This window comes from Oncorhynchus masou, chromosome 6, assembly GCF_036934945.1.
Source record: "Oncorhynchus masou masou isolate Uvic2021 chromosome 6, UVic_Omas_1.1, whole genome shotgun sequence".
Classification (NCBI taxonomy): Eukaryota; Metazoa; Chordata; class Actinopteri; order Salmoniformes; family Salmonidae; genus Oncorhynchus; species Oncorhynchus masou.
In genome coordinates, this window is record NC_088217.1 from 9,691,459 (window position 1) to 9,713,785 (window position 22,327).

General features: G+C 46.7%; 1 protein-coding gene across 5 annotated transcripts in view; it reads right to left on the reverse strand.

Annotated features, from left to right (window-relative positions):
• Positions 1–22,327, reverse strand: part of dock3 (dedicator of cytokinesis 3) — a 442,683-nt gene that overhangs the window by 278,895 nt on the left and 141,461 nt on the right. For all 5 annotated transcript variants that reach the window (XM_064967497.1, XM_064967500.1, XM_064967498.1 and 2 more), the window contains exons 2-3: positions 19,193–19,276; positions 9,452–9,492 (exon numbers count right to left, since the gene is read on the reverse strand). In XM_064967497.1, coding sequence (XP_064823569.1) covers positions 9,452–9,492; positions 19,193–19,276 — 125 coding nt within the window. The remainder of the gene's footprint in view (positions 1–9,451; positions 9,493–19,192; positions 19,277–22,327) is intronic.

Below are 22,327 nucleotides of genomic sequence, written 5' to 3' on the forward strand. Positions count from 1 at the left end.
AAGAGACACACACACACACACACACACACCGAGAGAAAGCGATCTAGACACCGTTGAGGTGGAGCAGTGGTTCCCCCTTTTTATAGTCCCGTACTCCTTCAAACATTCAACCTCCAGCTGCGTACCCCCCCTTGCACCAGGGTCACCTGTACCCCCTTCACCCCCTTCAGGTACAGCTGACCCTGGTGCCCCCTCTAGCCACTAGGCTACCCTGCTGCCCCAATATATTTATTAAACATAAGAATGAGTGTGAGTTTTTGTCACAACCCGGCACGTGGGAAGTGACAAAGAGCTCTTATCGGACCAGGGCACAAATAATTAAAAAATAATAATCAATAAAAGTGTTGCTCTTTATTTAGTCATTTTACGTAAAAAAAAACATATTTGTTCATCAAAAATTGTGAATAACTCACCACAGGTTAATGAGAAGGGTGTGTTTGAAAGGATGCATATAACTCTGCAATGTTGAGTTGTATTGGAGAGAGTCTCAGTCTTACATCATTTTCCACACACAGTCTGTACCTGTATTTAGCTGTCATGCTCGTGAGGGCCTGGAATCCTCTCTCACATAGGTACGTGGTTGCAAAGGACATCAGTGTCTTAACAGTGCGATTTGCCAAGGCAAGAAACTCTGAGTGCAGCCCAATCCAGAAATCTGGCAGTGGCTTCTGATAAAATTCAATTTTCACAGAACCGCCTGTTGCAATTCCGATGAGGCTCTCTTTGTTCAGATATCGGTAAGTGGACTGGAGGCAGGGCATGAAAAGGGATAATGACTCCAATTGTTTGTGTCGTCCTTTTCAGGAAAGTACCTGCGTAACTGAGCACCCAGCTCACTCAGGTGCTTTGCTATATCACATTTGACATTGTCCGTAAACTTGAGTTAATTTGCACACAAAAAATCATAAAATGATGGAAAGACCTGTGTGTTGTCCTTGTTAATGCAGACAGAGACGAGCTCCAACTTCTTAATCATAGCCTCAATTTTGTTCCGCACATTGAATATAGTTGCAGAGAGACCCTGTAATCCTAGATTCAGATCATTCAGGTGAGAATAAACATCCCCCAGATAGGCCAGAAAGTGTGAGAAACTCGTCATCATACAAGCGTTCAGACAAGTGAAAATGATAGTCAGCAAAGAAAACCTTAAGCTTGTCTCTCAATTAAAAAAAAAAAAAATGTTTCAATACTTTGCCCCTTGATAACCAGCGCACTTCTGCCCATATCATTGTAAAGGTAAGAATTTGTTCTTAATTCACTTACCTAGTCAAATAAAGGTTCAATTTAAAATAAAATAAAATCACTGCCTAATGCAGAAAATACACGAGAGTGCAGGGGCATTGCTTTAACCAACTTTACCATTTTCAATGTAGTGCCCAAAATGTCTTTCAAACCGCCAGGCATTCGCTTGGCAGCAAGAGCCTCTCGGGGGATGCTGCAGTGTACCCAAGAGCCTCTAGGTGGATGCTGCTGTGTACCCAAGAGCCTATCGGGGGATGCTGCAGTGTACCCAAGAGCCTCTAGGTGGATGCTGCTGTGTACCCAAGAGCCTCTCGGGGGATGCTGCAGTGTACCCAAGATCCTCTTCGTGGATGCTGCAGTGTACCCAAGATCCTCTTGGGGGATGCTGCAGTGTACCCAAGAGCCTCTCGGGGGATGCTGCAGTGTACCCAAGATCCTCTTCGTGGATGCTGCAGTGTACCCAAGATCCTCTTCGTGGATCCTGCAGTGTACCTAAGAGCCTCTCGGTGGATGCTGCAGTGGACCCAACTGGCATCGGGAGCAACTGCTTGCACGCGTTACCACTCCCCTATGTCTCCCTGTCAAGACTTTTGCTCCATCAGTACAGACACCAACACATCTTGACCACCAAACTCCAGTTGATGTCACAAAGCTGTCCAGTACATTAAAAATATCCTCTCATGTTGTCCTGCTTTCCAGTGGTTTGCAGAAGTGGATAATTGGATGTGCCTTTTTGAAAATGTGAAGAAAATGTATTATTATAAAAAGCTAGCTATAGAATCACTCCTGTAGATATCTGGAGTCCTCTAGCTATAGAATCACTCCTGTAGATATCTGGAGTCCTCTAGCTATAGAATCACTCCTGTAGATATCTGGAGTCCTCTAGCTATAGAATCACTCCTGTAGATATCTGGAGTCCTCTAGCTATAGAATCACTCCTGGAGATATCTGGAGTCCCCGGGTCATAAAATCACTCCTGGAGATATCTGGAGTCCTCTAGCTATAGAATAACTCCTGGAGATATCTGGAGTCCTCGAGCTATAGAATCACTCCTGGAGATATCTGGAGTCCTCTAGCTATAGAATCACTCCTGTAGATATCTGGAGTCCTCAGGTCATAAAATCACTCCTGGAGATATCTGGAGTCCTCTAGCTATATAATAACTCCTGGAGATATCTGGAGTCCTCTAGCTATATAATAACTCCTGGAGATATCTGGAGTTCTCGAGCTATAGAATGAAGCACAAATAAATGAAGAATAGTCAGACACATCCAACCTGTTTTAAAAGAAGACAGATTTTTAAACAACGTTGACATTTTATTTATTTTGATGACAGTCTTCATCCATAACTTTCAGTTACAGGGTTATTCAATTACCGTCACAGCCCTAGTTACAGCTGACTTTCTGCTCCAGGGATAGATAGACTCTGAGCACACACACACACACACACACACACACACACACACACACACACACACACCCACACACCTCTGTGCCCATGTGGCGATGTCGCCATGTGGCAGCACATCAAAGAGCCATGCTGGAAATGACCGTGGTTCCACCTTGTACCACGACCAAGCCGTGTGTTTGTGTGTGTGTTTGTGTGGCATGGCCAGGCTGGGCTGTGATGTGACTCAGCCAAGCTAATCTGCTGTGGAAGGTGACTGTGCTGGCACGGTGTGTGTGTGTGTCAGAACTGGGGCAAGTCCACACATGGTTGTGGCTGCCAAGTTATTGGAGCCCAGGGACAGAGCTGCTGTGAATTACTCACGCTTATGAAGTCATTTAGCACCTAGTCGTTAAGAGTAGAAATAGGCCTACCTCCACTGTTAGCGCCTAGCCGTTAAGTGTAGAAATAGGCATACATGCACTGTTAGCACTTAGCCGTTAAGTGTAGAAATAGGCATACCTCCGCTGTTAGCACTTAACGTTAGCTTCATGTGAGGAAATACCTCCACAGCTAGTGCCTAGCTAACAGTTAGCTTCATGTAAGGACATACCTCAATAGCTAATGCCTAGCTAACAATTAGCTTCATGTGAGGAAATACCTCCACAGCTAGCGCCTAGCTAACAGTTAGCTTCATGTGAGGAAATACCTCCACAGCTAGTGCCTAGCTAACAGTTAGCTTAATGTGTGGAAATACCTCCACAGCTAGCGCCTAGCTAACAGTTAGCTTAATATGTGGAAATACCTCCGCTCTTTATTTAATGTTTTTGTACTTTTACCCCTTTCTCTCTCCAATTGGTAGTTACGGTCTTGTCCCTTCGCTGCAACTAACCTACGGACTCGGAAGAGGGAAGGCCGAGAGCCATGCATCCTCCGAAACATGACCCTGCCAAGCCGCACTGCTTCTTGACACACTGCTCCCCTAACTCGGACGATGTTGACCCAATTGTGTGCCGCCTCATGGGTCTCCCGGTCACGGCCTGTAACACAGCCTGGGATCGAACCCGGGTGTGTAGTGACACATCAAGCAAGCACTGTGATGCAGTGCCACTCGGGAGGCCAATTCCTCCGCTCTTCTCGCTTAGCGCCTAGTTAACGGTTAACTTCATGTGCAGAAATGCTGGCTGCTAATACATCAGTATATATTATACCAGTACATGCCATCGTTTATCCCAAGCGACTTGCAGTAGTGGGAAATCTATCAGGAATTAAACCCACAACCCCAACTGCCATGCTCTACAAACTGAGGCACACAGGAATGCAATGCTGACGGATTGGCGTCCTATTCTGTTTCAGTTCTAGCCTTGCTTGGCAGTAGATATACATGACTTCTAGTTGATAAATGGAGGCCGTTCAGATGCTATCATAAGTGCTAATATAGTGTTTTTCTAAAAAATGCTTGATAAATGCTTGATAAATGCTTGATAAATGCTATTATGCTTTAATCCACTTTTTTTCTATTTATTTCTTACTTCAGTTTATTTTAGTAAATACTTTCTTAACACTTCTTTTCTTAAAACTGCACTGTTGGTTAAGGGCTTGTAAGTGAGCATTTCACTGTAAGGTCTACACCTGTTGTATTCATGACAAATAACATTTGATTTGATAATTTGATTTGATGCGGACACACACACACACACACACACACACACACACACGCAGTAGTTGGCCTCGGTAACTGTCAGCAGATTTTTAGAAATACTATGTACCAAACAGTTAGTTACGTCCTCATTTAGAATGGAGTTATAGGTTAAGGTCCTCATTAAGAATGGAGTTCTAGGTTACAGTTCTCATTTAGAATGGAGTTATAGGTTACAGTTCTCATTTAGAATGGAGTTCTAGGTTACAGTCCTCATTTCGAATGGAGTTATAGGTTACAGTTCTCATTTAGAATGGAGTTATAGGTTACAGTTCTCATTTAGAATGGAGTTCTAGGTTACAGTCCTCATTTCGAATGGAGTTATAGGTTACGTCCTCATTTCGAATGGAGTTATAGGTTACGTCCTCATTTAGAATGGAGTTATAGGTTACAGTCCTCATTTAGAATGGAGTTATAGGTTACAGTCCTCATTTAGAATGGAGTTATAGGTTACAGTCCTCATTTAGAATGGAGTTCTAGGTTACAGTCCTCATTTAGAATGGAGTTATAGGTTACAGTCCTCATTTAGAATGGAGTTATAGGTTACAGTCCTCATTTAGAATGGAGTTATAGGTTACAGTTCTCATTTAGAATGGAGTTCTAGATTACAGTCCTCATTTAGAATGGAATTTACCCAGTAAATTGACTAAGAACACATTCTCATTTACAGCAACAACCTGGGGAATAGTTACAGGAGAGATGAGGGGGATGAATGAGCCAATTGGAAGCTGGGGATGATTAGGCAACCATGGATGATATGAGGGCCAAATGGACCCAGTTTAGCCAGAACACCAGGGTTAACACCCCTACTCTTACGATACGTGAAACAGAGAGTCAGGACACCCATTTAACATCCCATATGAAAGATGGCACCCTACACAGGGCAATGTCCCCTTCACTGCCCTGGGATTTCTACTGTCTATCCTTTCATCTCCTCTCCTCTCCCTTTCCTCTCCTCTCCTCTCCTCTGCCTTTCCTCTCATCTCCCTTCCTTCCCTCTCTTTCCTTTCCATTCTTCTTCCTCTCTTCCCCCTTTCCTCTCTCCTCTCTCTTTCCTTTCCTCTCCACTCTCCTCTCCTCACCTCTCCCTTTCTTCTCCTCTCTTTTTCCTTTCCTCGCCTCTACTCCCAGCCTCTAGGCTACCTGCCCCTGGGCTACCTGCCACCTAGCTACCTGCCACGAGCTAGGCTACCTGCTGACAGAATACCTGCCTCTAGGCTACCTGCTGCTAGGCTACCTGCTGCTAGAATACCTGCTGCTAGGCGACCTGCCGCTAGAATACCTGCCGCTGGCCTACCTGCCACTAGGCTACCTGCCACTAGCTAGGCTACCTGCCACTAGTCTACCTGCCACTAGCTAGGCTACCTGCTGCTATGCTACCTGCTGCTAGGCTACCTGCCGCTAGGCTAACTGCTGCTAGGCTACATGCTGCTAGGCTATCTGCTGCTAGAATACCTCCTGCTAGGCTACCTGCTGCTAGAATACCTGCTGCTAGGCTATCTGCTGCTAGAATACCTGCCACTAGGCTACCTGCCGCTAGAATACCTGCTGCTAGGCTACCTGCCGCTGGGCTACCTGCCACTAGGCTACCTGCCACTAGCTAGGCTACCTGCCGCTGGGCTACCTGCCACTAGGCTCCCTTCCACCAGGCTCCCTGCCACTAGGCTACCTGCTGCTAGGCTACCTGTCGCTGGGCTACCTGCCGCTAGAATACCTGCCACTAGGCAACCTGCCACTAGGCTATCTACCACTAGCTAGGCTACCTGCCACTAGCTAGGCTACCTGCCACTAGGCTACCTGCTACTAGGCTACCTGCCACTAGTTAGGCTACCTGCCATTAGGCTACCTGCCACCAGCTAGTCTACCTGCCACTAGGCTACCTGCCACTAGCTAGGCTACCTGCCACTAGGCTACCTGCCACCAGCTAGGCTACCTGCCACTAGGCTACCTGCCACCAGCTAGGCTACCTGCCACTAGGCTACCTGCCACTAGGCTACCTGCCACTAGGCTACCTGCCCCCCTTTACACAGAGTTCAATCCAATAGAGGCTACATCACAGGTTACAGACCACGCTAAAGGGAAGTCATCTGTGCTGCTTTCTTGGCCAGGGCTCAATCTCAATGTGACTTCACTGATTAAATAAAGTTTAAATAAGATAAATGAAAAATAAAACACCCAGCACTTATAAGTGCTAGAGTTTTTAGGTTTTAATTTAAAATGAATTCTATAACACAGAAGCTGAACATTACAAAAAAAAAGGTATCTGCCTCAAAGTGCAAAACAATTAAGCCTAATGACCGGTGTTATAGAAGCTTCAAAAAGAACGCCTGACAAGGCAGAGAAACATAAATGAAATAGTTTCAGATGACAGCGTTATAGAGTCCTCTCGTGTTATGAATAAAACATCTATGCAGTTTGAACTGCGTCTTATGTACCGTTGAAGGGACAGTGTGAGATTTTGGCAATGAAGACGTGGATACCATTTGGATATCTGCGTGCTGTTTGAAAAAAGTTGAAGGTACTGTAGATTTGTGAGCCATTGCTAACTAGCGTTAGCACAATGAATAGAAGTCTATGGGTACAGATAGCATGCGTCCAGTCATCTGGGTAAGTAAAAAAAAGACTCAATTGCCAAAATCTTAAACTATGCTACTGTAATACAAATTTTCTCAGGGTACTGTTTATAAAAATGAATCATACAAAATGGCTTTCAGTGGTAAAGAATTGTTTTTGTACAGTTAGCTTTTGACATTAATACATTGTATTAGTACAACCTGGCTTCTAAAGAGGTCAACTGGATATCTAACAACAAAGGAAGCACACTAATGGGGTTAAAGGATGGTGCTTTATCTCTGTTGTCGAGACCTACCACGGTTCTGTGTGTGTGTGAGTGTGTGCGTGTGCATTTGTGTGTGCGATTATATGTGTACCATCCTGTACCAGCATATAAAAGGCGAACAAAGCAGCAGGAGGGGATCAGACAATACGACAGACCTCTTGATATAGTACAGCTTCAGACCTGATATTGTACAGCTTCAGACCTCCTGATATAGTACAGCTTCAGACCTCCTGATATAGTACAGCTTCAGACCTCCTGATATAGTACAGCTTCAGACCTGATATAGTATAGCTTCAGACCTCCTGATATAGTACAGCTTCAGACCTGATATAGTATAGCTTCAGACCTCCTGATATAGTACAGCTTCAGACCTCCTGATATAGTACAGCTTCAGACCTGATATAGTACAGCTTCAGACCTCCTGATATAGTACAGCTTCAGACCTGATATAGTATAGCTTCAGACCTCCTGATATAGTACAGCTTCAGACCTGATTGGTCTGGTTGGTTAACTACCTGCAGATTCATGAATGGTAGTAACGTCATGAGACGGGATTTTGGGTCACTGTTTAGCTAGCTAGCGACATGTCTTAACAAAAGACTCCACTATACAAATAACCATTTCAGGTGCGATCGTAAATTCAGTCTGGCCATCTACTCAGATTTCAGATTCACTCTCGTCTGTGTGTACCAGAGCACAGAATAACTGATGAATATACGAACGCTAAACAACATTGAATATAGCCAGGGGTCGGCAAAAAAAGCGCAATTACATTTTTGCCCACAGCACAGATAAGGTCACCAACGCTCTGGATAACATGAAAGCAGCCTAACCAGCTCTGCTCGGGGGAGTCAAATCGTCAGTTTGGATGGGGGCAAAAGCTTAAGAGGGTGTGAACGATGCTGAATGGGTGTAGACAAACCAAAACATTCTCAAAAGTGAGGTTGCAAGCCATTTTTCTCAAAAGTGAGGTTGCAAGCCATTTTTCTCAAAAGTGAGGTTGCAAGCCATTTTCTCAAAAGTGAGGTTGCAAGCCATTTTTCTCAAAAGTGAGGTTGCAAGCCATTGTCTCAAAAGTGAGGTTGCAAGCCATTTTCTCAAAAGTGAGGTTGCAAGCCATTTTTCTCAAAAGTGAGGTTGCAAGCCATTTTTCTCAAAAGTGAGGTTGCAAGCCATTTTTCTCAAAAGTGATGTTGCAAGCCATTTTTCTCAAAAGTGAGGTTGCAAGCCATTTTTCTCAAAAGTGAGGTTGCAAGCCATTTTCTCAAAAGTGAGGTTACAAGTTAATCAACTTTCAAAGCAGAACTACTTTCCCATTGTTCCTCAAATGTAGTGTATGATATACCCTTTTGTAGCTCTGTGTCTCTGTTGTATGTATATCGTATGTTGCTGAGATGACACGCTATGCCCCATCTGTTCCTGTACAGTCTAATGTACCTGTCTAGAGTGTTTCACAGTGTTGGCTCACTAATGCAGGAGCAGAACAACTGTATGTTCAAAAAAAAAAAAACTTGGATACACTAATATCCTTTTATACACAATACATGTAATGGATTTGATTGCTTGATGCATCATAGATCCATTTTACACACTGTATCATACACCAATAGCAGGGATTGTATTAGTCCAATAGTGAGTGATATCCCCTCTTTGCTCCTGTAACTACAGTGGATAAGATGCATGAAACACTAACCCTTGTTTCAATTGAAGCATAAAAACTGCAGAACCCCATGGCTATACACTAATGCACCAATCACAGCGTGAAAATATATTTATTTATATATTTTATATATTTGAAAACAGCCAATCAGCGTGGTAAACACTAGAGAGTGTATGTAAACAGCCATTCAGAGTGGGAAAAACTAGAGAGTATTTGTGCACAGCCAATCAGAGTGGTAAACCCTAGAGAGTGTATGTAAACAGCCAATCAGAGTGGTAAACACTAGAGTATGTATGTGCACAGCCAATCAGAGTGGTAAACACTAGAAAGATTAGGTAAACAGCCAATCAGAGTGGTAAACTCTAGAGAGTGTAGGTACACAGCCAATCAGAGTGGTAAACACTAGAAAGTTTAGGTAAACAGCCAATCAGAGTGGTAAACAATAGAAAGTGTAGGTAAACAGCCAATCAGAGTGGTAAACACTAGAGAGTGTAGGTACACAGCCAATCAGAATGGTTAACTCTAGTGAGTGTAGCTAAACAGCCAATCATAGTGGTCGACAGTGTAGTGTTGAAACACATGTCCCAAATGACGTTGTAGGAATGAGAGCACTAGGTAATTTACCTTGATTGTGGGCTTCCTGGTGGAGAATCCTCGGAACCACCCTGAAAGAGAGAAAATAACAAAATCAATGTTTAGGAGAGATCTGTAAACACCCCTTATCTCAACCCTCAGCCCACCCGCAGAATATACCCCTGATCTTGAACCCTCATCCCACCCTCAGAAAACAACCCATCTCAACCCTCAGCCCACCCTCAGAAAACAGAGAGGAGATGGTAGATGTCAGAGAGGAGCTGGTAGATGTCAGAGAGGAGATGGTAGATGTCAGAGAGGAGATGGTAGATGTCAGAGAGGAGATGGTAGATGTCAGAGAGGAGATGGTAGATGTCAGAGAGGAGATGGTAGATGTCAGAGAGGAGATGGTAGATGTCAGAGAGGATATGGTAGATGTCAGAGAGGAGCTGGTAGATGTCAGAGAGGAGCTGGTAGGTGTCAGAGAGGAGATGGTGGAAGTCAGAGAGGAGATGGTAGATGTCAGAGAGGAGATGGTAGATGTCAGAGAGGAGATGGTGGAAGTCAGAGAGGAGATGGTAGATGTCAGAGAGGAGATGGTAGATGTCAGAGAGGAGATGGTAGATGTCAGAGAGGAGATGGTGGAATTCAGAGAGGAGATGGTAGATGTCAGAGAGGAGATGGTAGATGTCAGAGAGGAGCTGGTAGATGTCAGAGAGGAGATGGTAGATGTCAGAGAGGAGATGGTAGATGTCAGAGAGGAGATGGTAGATGTCCGAGAGGAGATGGTGGAAGTCAGAGAGGAGATGGTAGATGTCAGAGAGGAGATGGTAGATGTCAGAGAGGAGATGGTAGATGTCAGAGAGGAGATGGTAGATGTCAGAGAGGAGATGGTAGATGTCAGAGAGGAGATGGTGGAAGTCAGAGAGGAGATGGTAGATGTCAGAGAGGAGATGGTAGATGTCAGAGAGGAGCTGGTAGATGTCAGAGAGGAGATGGTAGATGTCAGAGAGGAGATGGTAGATGTCAGAGAGGAGATGGTAGATGTCAGAGAGGAGATGGTAGATGTCAGAGAGGAGATGGTGGAAGTCAGAGAGGAGATGGTGGAAGTCAGAGAGGAGATGGTAGATGTCAGAGAGGAGATGGTAGATGTCAGAGGAGATGGTAGATGTCAGAGAGGAGATGGTAGATGTCAGAGAGGAGATGGTAGATGTCAGAGAGGAGATGGTAGATGTCAGAGAGGAGATGGTAGATGTCAGAGAGGAGCTGGTAGATGTCAGAGAGGAGCTGGTAGGTGTCAGAGAGGAGATGGTGGAAGTCAGAGAGGAGATGGTAGATGTCAGAGAGGAGATGGTAGATGTCAGAGAGGATATGGTGGAAGTCAGAGAGGAGATGGTGGAAGTCAGAGAGGAGATGGTAGATGTCAGAGAGGAGATGGTAGATGTCAGAGAGGAGATGGTGGAAGTCAGAGAGGAGATGGTAGATGTCAGAGAGGAGATGGTGGAAGTCAGAGAGGAGCTGGTAGATGTCAGAGAGGAGCTGGTGGATGTGATGTTTTATATTGAGTGGGAGAAGGATAATCATTAATCCCGTCAATCCATCCAAGGGTTCCTATTCTAACCCTCCTGTCGGAATGATCCTCCACTATATGTAACAGATATTCGGCCTGTTGCACACAAGACCGAGGTCAAATACTGAACGGTAATAACTGTAAGGATGGCAAGGGGAAAGTGGAATGAAACTAAGTCAGTGGTCTGTATTTCTTTAACTCACATTGCAGTTATTGTGTGGTTTATTTTTATATTTTTATTCTATTTTCTATTATGATCTACAGTATATTATTATTATTATTATTGTCAATGCATTGTTGGGAAAGAGCTGTCAAGGTAAGAATTTCACTGTACTGGACGACAGCTCTCGTATCCCGTGCACCTGGCGAATAGACTTTAACGCTTTAGCTTGTATGGCGTCCTAGTCTTTCTTTGACTGAAGTCTAGGCTAGTATTGACATCATGTCAAACAGGACCTCAGACCACATGCCTGAACAAGCCTGTCTCCCAGACCACATCCCTGAACAAGCCTGTCTCTCAGACCACATCCCTGAACAAGCCTGTCTCTCAGACCACATCCCTGAACAAGCCTGTCTCCCAGACCACATCCCTGAACAAGCCTGTCTCTCAGACCACAAGCCTGTCTCCCAGACCACATCCCTGAACAAGCCTGTCTCTCAGACCACATCCCTGAACAAGCCTGTCTCTCAGACCACATCCCTGAACAAGCCTGTCTCTCAGACCACAAGCCTGTCTCCCAGACCACATCCTGAACAAGCCTGTCTCTCAGACCACTTCCCTGAACAAGCCTGTCTCTCAGACCACATCCCTGAACAAGCCTGTCTCTCAGACCACATCCCTGAATAAGCCTGTCTCTCAGACCACTTCCCTGAACAAGCCTGTCTCTCAGACCACATCCTGAACAAGCCTGTCTCCCAGACCTGGGGGTGGGGGGGGGGGGGTTAATAAAACCAAGTCAATGTGTGTCAGTGTGGCAGCAGTCCTCCTCTTTCTTTGACTAAACACTATAGTCTGTTCTGCACAAGACAACATGGGGCCTCTGAGACCTCAACATAATTGTAGTAGTCTAACTCTCAGACATGGGGCCTCTGAGACCTCAACATAATTGTAGTAGTCTAACTCTCAGACATGGGGTCTCTGAAACCTGAACATAATTGTAGTAGTCTAACTCTCAGACTTGGGGTCTCTGAAACCTGAACATAATTGTAGTAGTCTAACTCTCAGACTTGGGGTCTCTGAAACCTGAACATAATTGTAGTAGTCTAACTCTCAGACTTGGGGTCTCTGAAACCTGAACATAATTGTAGTAGCCTAACTCTCAGACTTGGGGTCTCTGAAACCTGAACATAATTGTAGTAGTCTAACTCTCAGACATGGGGTCTCTGAAACCTGAACATAATTGTAGTAGTCTAACTCTCAGACTTGGGGTCTCTGAAACCTGAACATAATTGTAGTAGCCTAACTCTCAGACTTGGGGTCTCTGAAACCTGAACATAATTGTAGTAGCCTAACTCTCAAACATGTGTTACAGAGTGAAAGGTTAAAATGCTGTAAAACACAAGGGGAAGTTGAATAAGAGAGGCAGCAGTGTGCTGAGTCCTGAAGCCTCGTAGACTTGCCACATGGACCGCAGAGACATCCACATAATTGGAGGAGCCTAGCTAACTCTCATCTCATCTGAATATGGAAAATTGTTTCATCAATGTAACTAACGAGAATACAGATTGGCACACACACAAGTGCGTGTGCGCACTTGTACAAATACACACACACAGACACACAAACACACAAGCACACAAGCACATGCCCAAACCAAACACACACAGACACTCAAACACATGACAATGGACAGCCTTATTCCCTTATTCCCTAACAGCCGTATTCAATTATTCCCTTATTTCCTTATTCCCTAATAGCCTTATTCCCTTATTTCCTTATTCCCTAATAGCCTTATTCCCTTATTTCCTTATTCCCTAATAGCCTTATTCCCTTATTTCCTTATTCCCTAATAGCCTTATTCCGTTATTTCCTTATTCCCTAATAGCCTTATTCCATTATTCCCTAATTATCTTATTCCCTAATTCCCTTATTCCCTAATAGCCTTATTCCATTATTCCCTTATTATCTTATTCTCTAATTCCCTTATTCCCCAATAGCCGTATTTCTTTATTTCCCAGCATTATATGGAAATGTGGGAAGATAAAGAAGAGAGAAGCTAGCGGTACAGAGGGACAGACGGAGAGACAAACTGAGAGACAGACAGCCAGACAGATGGACAGAGAGAGAGAGAGAGAGAGAGAGAGAGAGAGAGAGAGAGAGAGAGAGATTTGTATTGTACTAACACAGGACACGAACACACTGTGTGTTGTACTAACACAGGACACGAACACACATTGTGTTGTACTAACACAGGACACGAACACACATTGTGTTGTACTAACACAGGACACTAACACACCTTGTGTTGTGTTAACAGGACACTAACACACATTGTGTTGTACTAACACAGGACACGAACACACATTGTGTTGTACTATGTCAGAAGGTGAATTCACCAATTTGTAAGTCGCTCTGGATAAGAGCGTCTGCTAAATGACTTAAATGTAAATGTAAATGTACTAACACAGGACACGAACACACATTGTGTTGTACTAACACAGGACACGAACACACATTGTGTTGTACTAACACAGGACACGAACACACATTGTGTTGTGTTAACAGGACACTAACACACCTTGTGTTGTACTAACACAGGACACGAACACACATTGTGTTGTACTAACACAGGACACGAACACACCTTGTGTTGTACTAACACAGGACACTAACACACCTTGTGTTGTACTAACACAGGACACGAACACACATTGTGTTGTACTAACACAGGACACGAACACACCTTGTGTTGTACTAACACAGGACACTAACACACCTTGTGTTGTACTAACACAGGACACGAACACACCTTGTGTTGTGTTAACACCGACAAACGCTGACACTACACATCCAAGTATATCTGACCAAATTATGAAAGACAATAATTGAAATGTTTAATATTCAAAGTCAGTGCTGAAGAATTGAAAACACTATTGTTGTCCATCAACAATGACAAGCCACCGGGGGTCTGACAACTTGGATGGAAAATTACTGACGATAATAGTGGACAATATTGCCACTCCTATTTTCCATATCTTCAATTTAAGCCTACTAGAAAGTGTGTGCCCTCAGGCCTGGAGGGAAGCAAAAGTTATTCACCTACCTAAGAATAGTAAAACAACCTTAACTGGCTCAAATAGCCGACCAATCAGCCTGTTACCAACCCTTAGTAAACTTTTGGGAAAAGCACAGCACTTATACAAATGCCTGATGATTGGCTGAGATAAATTGATGTGAAAAAGATTGTGGGGGCTGTTTTGTTTTGACTTCAGTGTGGCTTTTGACATTATCGATCATAGTCTGCTGCTGAAAAAAATGTATGTGTTATGGGTTTACATCCCCTGCTATATTGTGGATAAAGAGTTACCTGCCTAACAGAACACAGAGGGTGTTCTTTAATGGAAGCGTCTCCAACATTATCCAGGTAGAATCAGGAATTCCCCAGGGCAGCTGTCTAGGCCCTTTACGTTTTTCAATATTTACTAATAACATGCCACTGTCTTTGAGTAAAGCCTGTGTGTCTATGTATATGGATGACTCAACACTATACACGTCAGCTGAATGACTGCGACTGAAATGACTGCAACACTTAACAAAGAGCTGCTGTTAGTTTCAGAATGGGTGGCAAGGAATAAGTTAGTCCTAAATATTTCAAAAACTAAAAGCATTGTATTTGGGACAAATCATTCACTGAATTCTAAACCTCAATTAAATCTTGTAAGAAATAATGTGGACATTGAGCAAGTTGAGGTGACTAAAAACTGCTTGGAGTAACGCTGGATTGTAAACTGTCATGGTCAAAACATATTGATACAATAGTGGCTAAAATGGGGAGAAGTCTGTCCAAGCGCTACTCTTCTTAACAGCAATTTCAACAAGGCAGATTGTACAGGCTCTAGTTTTGTCGAACCTGGACTACTGTTCAGTTGTGTGGTCAGGTGCCACAAATTGCAATTAGCTCAGAACAGGGCAGCACGGCTGGCCCTTGGATGTACACAGAGAAATAATATTAATGATATGCTTGTCAATATTTCCTCGCTCAAAGTGGAGGGGAGATTGACTTCATAACTACTTGTATTTGTGAAAGGCATTACATGTTGAATGCACTGAGCTGTCTGTTTAAACTACTAGCGCACAGCTCAGAGTCCCATGCATACCCCACAAGACATGCCACCAGAGGTCTGTTTAAACTACTAGCACACAGCTCAGAGTCCCATGCATACCCCACAAGACATGCCACCAGAGGTCTGTTTAAACTACTAGCACACAGCTCAGACACCCATGCATACCCCATAAGACATGCCACCAGAGGTCTCTTCACAATCCAGAATAGACAATGGGAGGTGCACAGTACTACATAGAGCCATGACGCCATGGAACTCTATTCCACATCAGGTAACTGATGCATCAGTAAAAATAGACCTTATGGAACAGCGGGGACTGTGAAGAGACACAAACAAGCACAGACACGATAACATATACACTATACACACGTAACCATGGATTTTTGTGTTGTAGATACGTGGTAGTGGGAGTAGGGGCCTGAGGGCACACACGTAGTGTGTTGTGAAGTCTGTTTTGAATGTATTGTAATTTTTTACAAATCGTATAACTGCCTCGGCAGCAGCTAATGGGCATCCTAATGGCAATCCATAATAAATACAAATACAAACTACTACTGCTGCTGACCACTGGCCTGGCTTTGAGCCCTTCGATACACACTACCGTATGTTTCATTTGATCCTCTGGGATCTCTGGGACTGGGTTCTCCTATGAGAAGTCTCTTATTGCTCTGAAACATAGAAGCCACCTCCCCCTCCCATTCCATCCCGTCAACAGAGCTGTGTGTGATCTGACCGAGCCTTAGGGTTAATGGAATAGACAGCGTAGATTTCCCTGGAGAGATTGAGCAGATGTGTGTGTGTGTGTGTGTGTGTGTGCGCGTGTGTGTGTGTGTGTGTGTGTGTCGCTCCTTCCCGGCCTCCCATCCAGATCGATACACAACAAGAGGCCCAGTGAGCAGTGTCTAATGTCACACCATCTGACTCATTATCAGCCGGCCAACGCAGGTTCAGTTCACATCCAGAGTCACAGCTACTGACACAGTCGTCTCACATCCAGAGTCACAGCTACAGACACAGCCGTCTCACATCCAGAGTCACAGCTACAGACACAGCCGTCTCACAACCAGAGTCACAGCTACAGACACAGCCGTCTCACATCCAGAGTCACAGCTACAGACACAGCCGTCTCACAACCAGAGTCACAGCTACAGACACAGCTGTCTCACAACCAGAGTCACAGCTACTGACACAGCCGTCTCACAACCAGAGTCACAGCTACTGACACAGCCGTCTCACATCCAGAGTCACAGCTACAGACACAGCCGTCTCACAACCAGAGTCACAGCTACAGACACAGCCGTCTCACAACCAGAGTCACAGCTACAGACACAGTCGTCTCACAACCAGAGTCACAGCTACAGACACATTCGTCTCACAACCAGAGTCACAGCTACAGACACAGCCGTCTCACAACCAGAGTCACAGCTACAGACACAGCCGTCTCACAACCAGAGTCACAGCTACAGACACAGCCGTCTCACAACCAGAGTCAAAGCTACAGACAGAGCCGTCTCACATCCAGAGTCACAGCTACTGACACAGCCGTCTCACAACCAGAGTCACAGCTACAGACACAGCCGTCTCACATCCAGAGTCACAGCTACTGACACAGCCGTCTCACAACCAGAGTCACAGCTACTGACACAGCCGTCTCACAACCAGAGTCACAGCTACTGACACAGCCGTCTCACAACCAGAGTCACAGCTACTGACACAGCCGTCTCACAACCAGAGTCACAGCTACAGACACAGCCGTCTCACAACCAGAGTCACAGCTACTGACACAGCCGTCTCACAACCAGAGTCACAGCTACTGACACAGCCGTCTCACAACCAGAGTCACAGCTACAGACACAGCCGTCTCACATCCAGAGTCACAGCTACAGACACAGCCGTCTCACAATCAGAGTCACAGCTACAGACACAGCCGTCTCACAATCAGAGTCACAGCTACAGACACAGCCGTCTCACCTGTCTACTGGCTTTGCCTGCTTCTTACGAATACCAATGGAGGAGACTGTGGAGTCAGGGAGGCTATGGGGTCAGGGAGGCTGTGGAGTCAGGGAGACTATGGGGTCAAGGAGGCTTTGGAGTCAGGGAGACTATGGAGTCAGGGAGACTATAGAGTCAGGGAGGCTGTGGGGTCAGGGAGACTATGGAGTCAGGGAGACTATGGAGTCAGGGAGACTGTGGAGTCAGGGAGGCTATGGGGTCAGGGAGGCTATGGGTCAGGGAGGCTGTGGAGTCAGGGAGACTATGGGGTCAGGGAGACTATGGAGTCAGGGAGGCTATGGAGTCAGGGAGGCTATGGAGTCAGGGAGGCTATGGAGTCAGGGAGACTATGGAGTCAGGGAGGCTATGGAGTCAGGGAGGCTATGGGTCAGGGAGGCTGTGGAGTCAGGGAGACTATAGAGTCAGGGAGGCTGTGGGGTCAGGGAGACTATGGAGTCAGGGAGACTATGGAGTCAGGGAGACTGTGGAGTCAGGGAGGCTATGGGGTCAGGGAGGCTGTGGAGTCAGGGAGACTATGGAGTCAGGGAGACTATGGAGTCAGGGAGGCTATGGAGTCAGGGAGACTATGGGGTCAGGGAGGCTGTGGAGTCAGGGAGACTATGGGGTCAGGGAGGCTGTGGAGTCAGGGAGACTATGGAGTCAGGGAGACTATGGAGTCAGGGAGACTATGGAGTCAGGGAGGCTATGGAGTCAGGGAGGCTATGGGTCAGGGAGGCTGTGGAGTCAGGGAGACTATGGGGTCAGGGAGGCTATGGAGTCAGGGAGGCTATGGGGTCAGGGAGGCTATGGGGTCAGGGAAGCTGTGGGGTCAGGGAGGCTGTGGAGTCAGGGAGACTATGGGGTCAGGGAGGCTATGGAGTCAGGGAGGCTATGGGGTCAGGGAGGCTATGGGGTCAGGGAGGCTGTGGAGTCAGGGAGACTATGGGGTCAGGGAGGCTATGGAGTCAGGGAGGCTATGGAGTCAGGGTGGCTATGGAGTCAGGGAGGCTGTGGAGTCAGGGAGGCTATGGGGTCAGGGAGGCTATGGGGTCAGGGAGGCTATGGAGTCAGGGAGGCTGTGGAGTCAGGGAGGCTATGGGGTCACGGAGGCTATGGAGTCAGGGAGGCTGTGGAGTCAGGGAGGCTATGGAGTCAGGGAGGCTATGGAGTCAGGGAGGCTATGGGGTCAGGGAGGCTATGGGGTCAGGGAGGCTATGGAGTCAGGGAGGCTGTGGAGTCAGGGAGGCTATGGAGTCAGGGAGGCTATGGGGTCATGGAGGCTGTGGAGTCAGGGAGGCTATGGGGTCAGGGAGGCTATGGGGTCAGGGAGGCTGTGGAGTCAGGGAGACTATGGGGTCAGGGAGGCTATGGGGTCAGGGAGACTGTGGAGTCAGGGAGACTATGGAGTCAGGGAGGCTATGGAGTCAGGGAGACTATGGAGTCAGGGAGACTATGGAGTCAGGGAGACTGTGGAGTCAGGGAGACTATGGAGTCAGGGAGGCTGTGGAGTCAAGGAGACTATGGAGTCAGGGAGACTATGGGCTCAGGGAGACTATGGGGTCAGGGAGACTATAGAGTCAGGGAGGCTGTGGAGTCAAGGAGACTATGGAGTCAGGGAGACTATAGAGTCAGGGAGGCTGTGGAGTCAAGGAGACTATGGGGTCAGGGAGACTATGGGGTCAGGGAGGCTGTGGAGTCAGGGAGACTATGGGGTCAGGGAGGCTGTGGAGTCAGGGAGACTATGGGGTCAGGGAGGCTGTGGAAGCAGAGCGTTTCTTCAATATCTGAACTGTCTATAGGGGTTATAGCTTGTCAGAGAAGGGCTTGTGCAACAACGACTACTAAACCTCCAGAGAACATGATAACATGAGAGTGTTGCAGCACAGGGTGGGTATGTGAACACCAGAGTACAGTACTGTCTATTAAATGCTGTGGAACTAACTTACCTTCACATTTCTCCAGTATCTGAACTGTCTCTCCTATCTCCAGAGACAGACCCTGCGTCACGATCCCTCGAAACGTGCAGATCACTGAGGGAAAGAAGACAGAGAAGAAGGGATGAGTTTTCAGGTGACAAACAGGTACCAGCGAAGGAAGAATTACATGGTAAAGGTACAAAATTGTTTAATTTTTTAAAATTATCCAGTCGGACAAACACTCCAAACAGTCTACCCGACCGCTCGGAGGAGTCCACATGGTCCTAAAGCACACCCTTGCCTCGGTTTGTATCACATTCCATTGATATATCACACTGTAACCCTGGGGCAGAAAAATCCTCACCCTATTCACACTGTAACCCTGGGGCAGAGAACCCCCTCACCCTATTCACACTGTAACCATGGGGCAGAGAAACCCTTCACCCTATTCACACTGTAACCCTGGTGCAGAGAAACCCTTCACCCTATTCACACAGTAACCTTGGGGCAGAGAAACCCTTCATCCTATTCACACAGTAACCCTGGGGCAGAGAAACCCTTCATCCTATTCACACTGTAACCCTGGGGCAGAGAAATGCTTCACCCTATTCACACTGTAACCCTGGGGCAGAGAACCCCCTCACCCTATTCACACTGTAACCCTGGGGCATAGAACCCCCTCACCCTATTCACACAGTAACCCTGGGGCAGAGAAACCCTTCACCCTATTCACACAGTAACCCTGGGTCAGAGAAACCCTTCATCCTATTCACACTGTAACCCTGGGGCAGAGAAACCATTCATCCTATTCACACTGTAACCCTGGGTCAGAGAAACCCTTTGTCCTATTCACACTGTAACCCTGGGTCAGAGAAACCCTTTGTCCTATTCACACTGTAACCATGGGGCAGAGAAACCCTTCACCCTATTCACACTGTAACCCTGGGGCAGAGAAACCCTTCACCCTATTCACACTGTAACCCTGGGGCAGAGAAACCATTCATCCTATTCACACTGTAACCCTGGGTCAGAGAAACCCTTTGTCCTATTCACACTGTAACCCTGGGTCAGAGAAACCCTTTGTCCTATTCACACTGTAACCATGGGGCAGAGAAACCCTTCACCCTATTCACACAGTAACCCTGGGGCAGAGAAACCCTTCACCCTATTCACACAGTAACCCTGGGTCAGAGAAACCCTTCATCCTATTCACACTGTAACCCTGGGTCAGAGAAACCCTTTGTCCTATTCACACTGTAACCCTGGGGCAGAGACACCCTTCACCCTATTCACACTGTAACCCTGGGTCAGAGAAACCCTTTGTCCTATTCACACTGTAACCATGGGGCAGAGAAACCCTTCACCCTATTCACACTGTAACCCTGGGGCAGAGAAACCCTTCACCCTATTCACACTGTAACCCTGGGGCAGAGAAACCCTTCACCCTATTCACACAGTAACCATGGGGCAGAGAAACCCTTCACCCTATTCACACTGTAACCCTGGGGCAGAGAAACCCTTCACCCTATTCACACTGTAACCCTGGGGCAGAGAAACCCTTCACCCTATTCACACTGTAACCCTGGGGCAGAGAAACCCTTCACCCTATTCACACAGTAACCCTGGGGCAGAGAAACCCTTCACCCTATTCACACTGTAACCCTGGGGCAGAGAAACCCTTCACCCTATTCACACTGTAACCCTGGGGCAGAGAAATGTTTCACCCTATTCACACAGTAACCCTGGGGCAGAGAAACCCCTCACCCTATTCACACAGTAACCCTGGGGCAGAGAAACCCTTCACCCTATTCACACTGTAACCCTGGGGCAGAGAAACCCCTCACCCTATTCACACAGTAACCCTGGGGCAGAGAAACCCTTTGTCCTATTCACACTGTAACCCTGGGGCAGAGAAACCCTTTGTCCTATTCACACTGTAACCCTGGGGCAGAGAAACCCTTCACCCTATTCACACAGTAACCCTGGGGCAGAGAAACCATTCACCCTATTCACACAGTAACCCTGGGGCAGAGAAACCCTTTGTCCTATTCACACTGTAACCCTGGGGCAGAGAAACCCTTCACCCTATTCACACTGTAACCCTGTGGCAGAGAAACCATTCACCCTATTCACACAGTAACCCTGGGACAGATAAACCCTTCATCCTATTCACACTGTAACCCTGGGGCAGAGAACCCCTTCATCCTATTCACACTGTAACCCTGGGGCAGAGAAACCCCTATTCATAGAGCAAGTGTAGAGGTTTGGTGGCTCTCTGTGGATTGGTAGGGCATGTGAGTCGCTCAATGGTTTTGTTATCTCATCTCCCAGGTCCAGAGACAAAGCAGCTGTAGTTCTACCATGGAGGTCCAGTCACATCATACTGTAACCCAGAACAACATCACTGTCACTGACACAGCCTCTCTATCAGCCCCACTGACAGGAACAGGCTGGGGCTGGTGGTGGCCTCTTTCTCTGTTCTCTGTTCTCTGACCTCTCTCCCTTTCTTTCTCTCTCTCTCTCTCTCTCTCTGTGTCTCTCTCTCTCTCTCTCGCTCGCTTTCTTGCTCTTTATCCCATTCTACTCTCTCTCTCCCCCCTCTCTCTCTTTCTCTCTCTCTCACCTCCCCCTCTCTCTTTCTCTCTCTCACCCCCTGGCCTGCATCCTCTCTCTCTCTCTCACCCCCTCTCTTTCTCTCTCACACCCCCTGGCGTGCATCTCTCTCTCTCTCTCTCTCTCTCTCTCTCTCTCTCTCTCTCTCTCTCTCTCTCTCACCCCCTGGCCTGCATCCTCTCTCTCTCTCTCTCTCTCTCTCTCTCTCTCACCCCCCTCTCTCTTTCTCTCTCTCACCCCCTGGCCTGCATCCTCTCTCTCTCTCACCCCCTGGCCTTCATCCTCTCTCTCTCTCTCTCTCTCTCTCACCCCCCTCTCTTTCTCTCTCTCATCCCCTGGCCTGCATCCTCCCTCTCTCACCCCCTGGCCTTCATCCTCTCTCTCTCTCTCTCTCTCTCTCTCTCACCCCCCCTCTCTTTCTCTCTCTCACCCCCTGGCCTGCATCCTCCCTCTCTCCAGATTAGTGATTCCATGACTGCCTGCGTCAAGCTAAACCCACTACTGGGAAGTGGGCATGCCCTGTCCTCTAATGATGATTCTAGTATATTATAG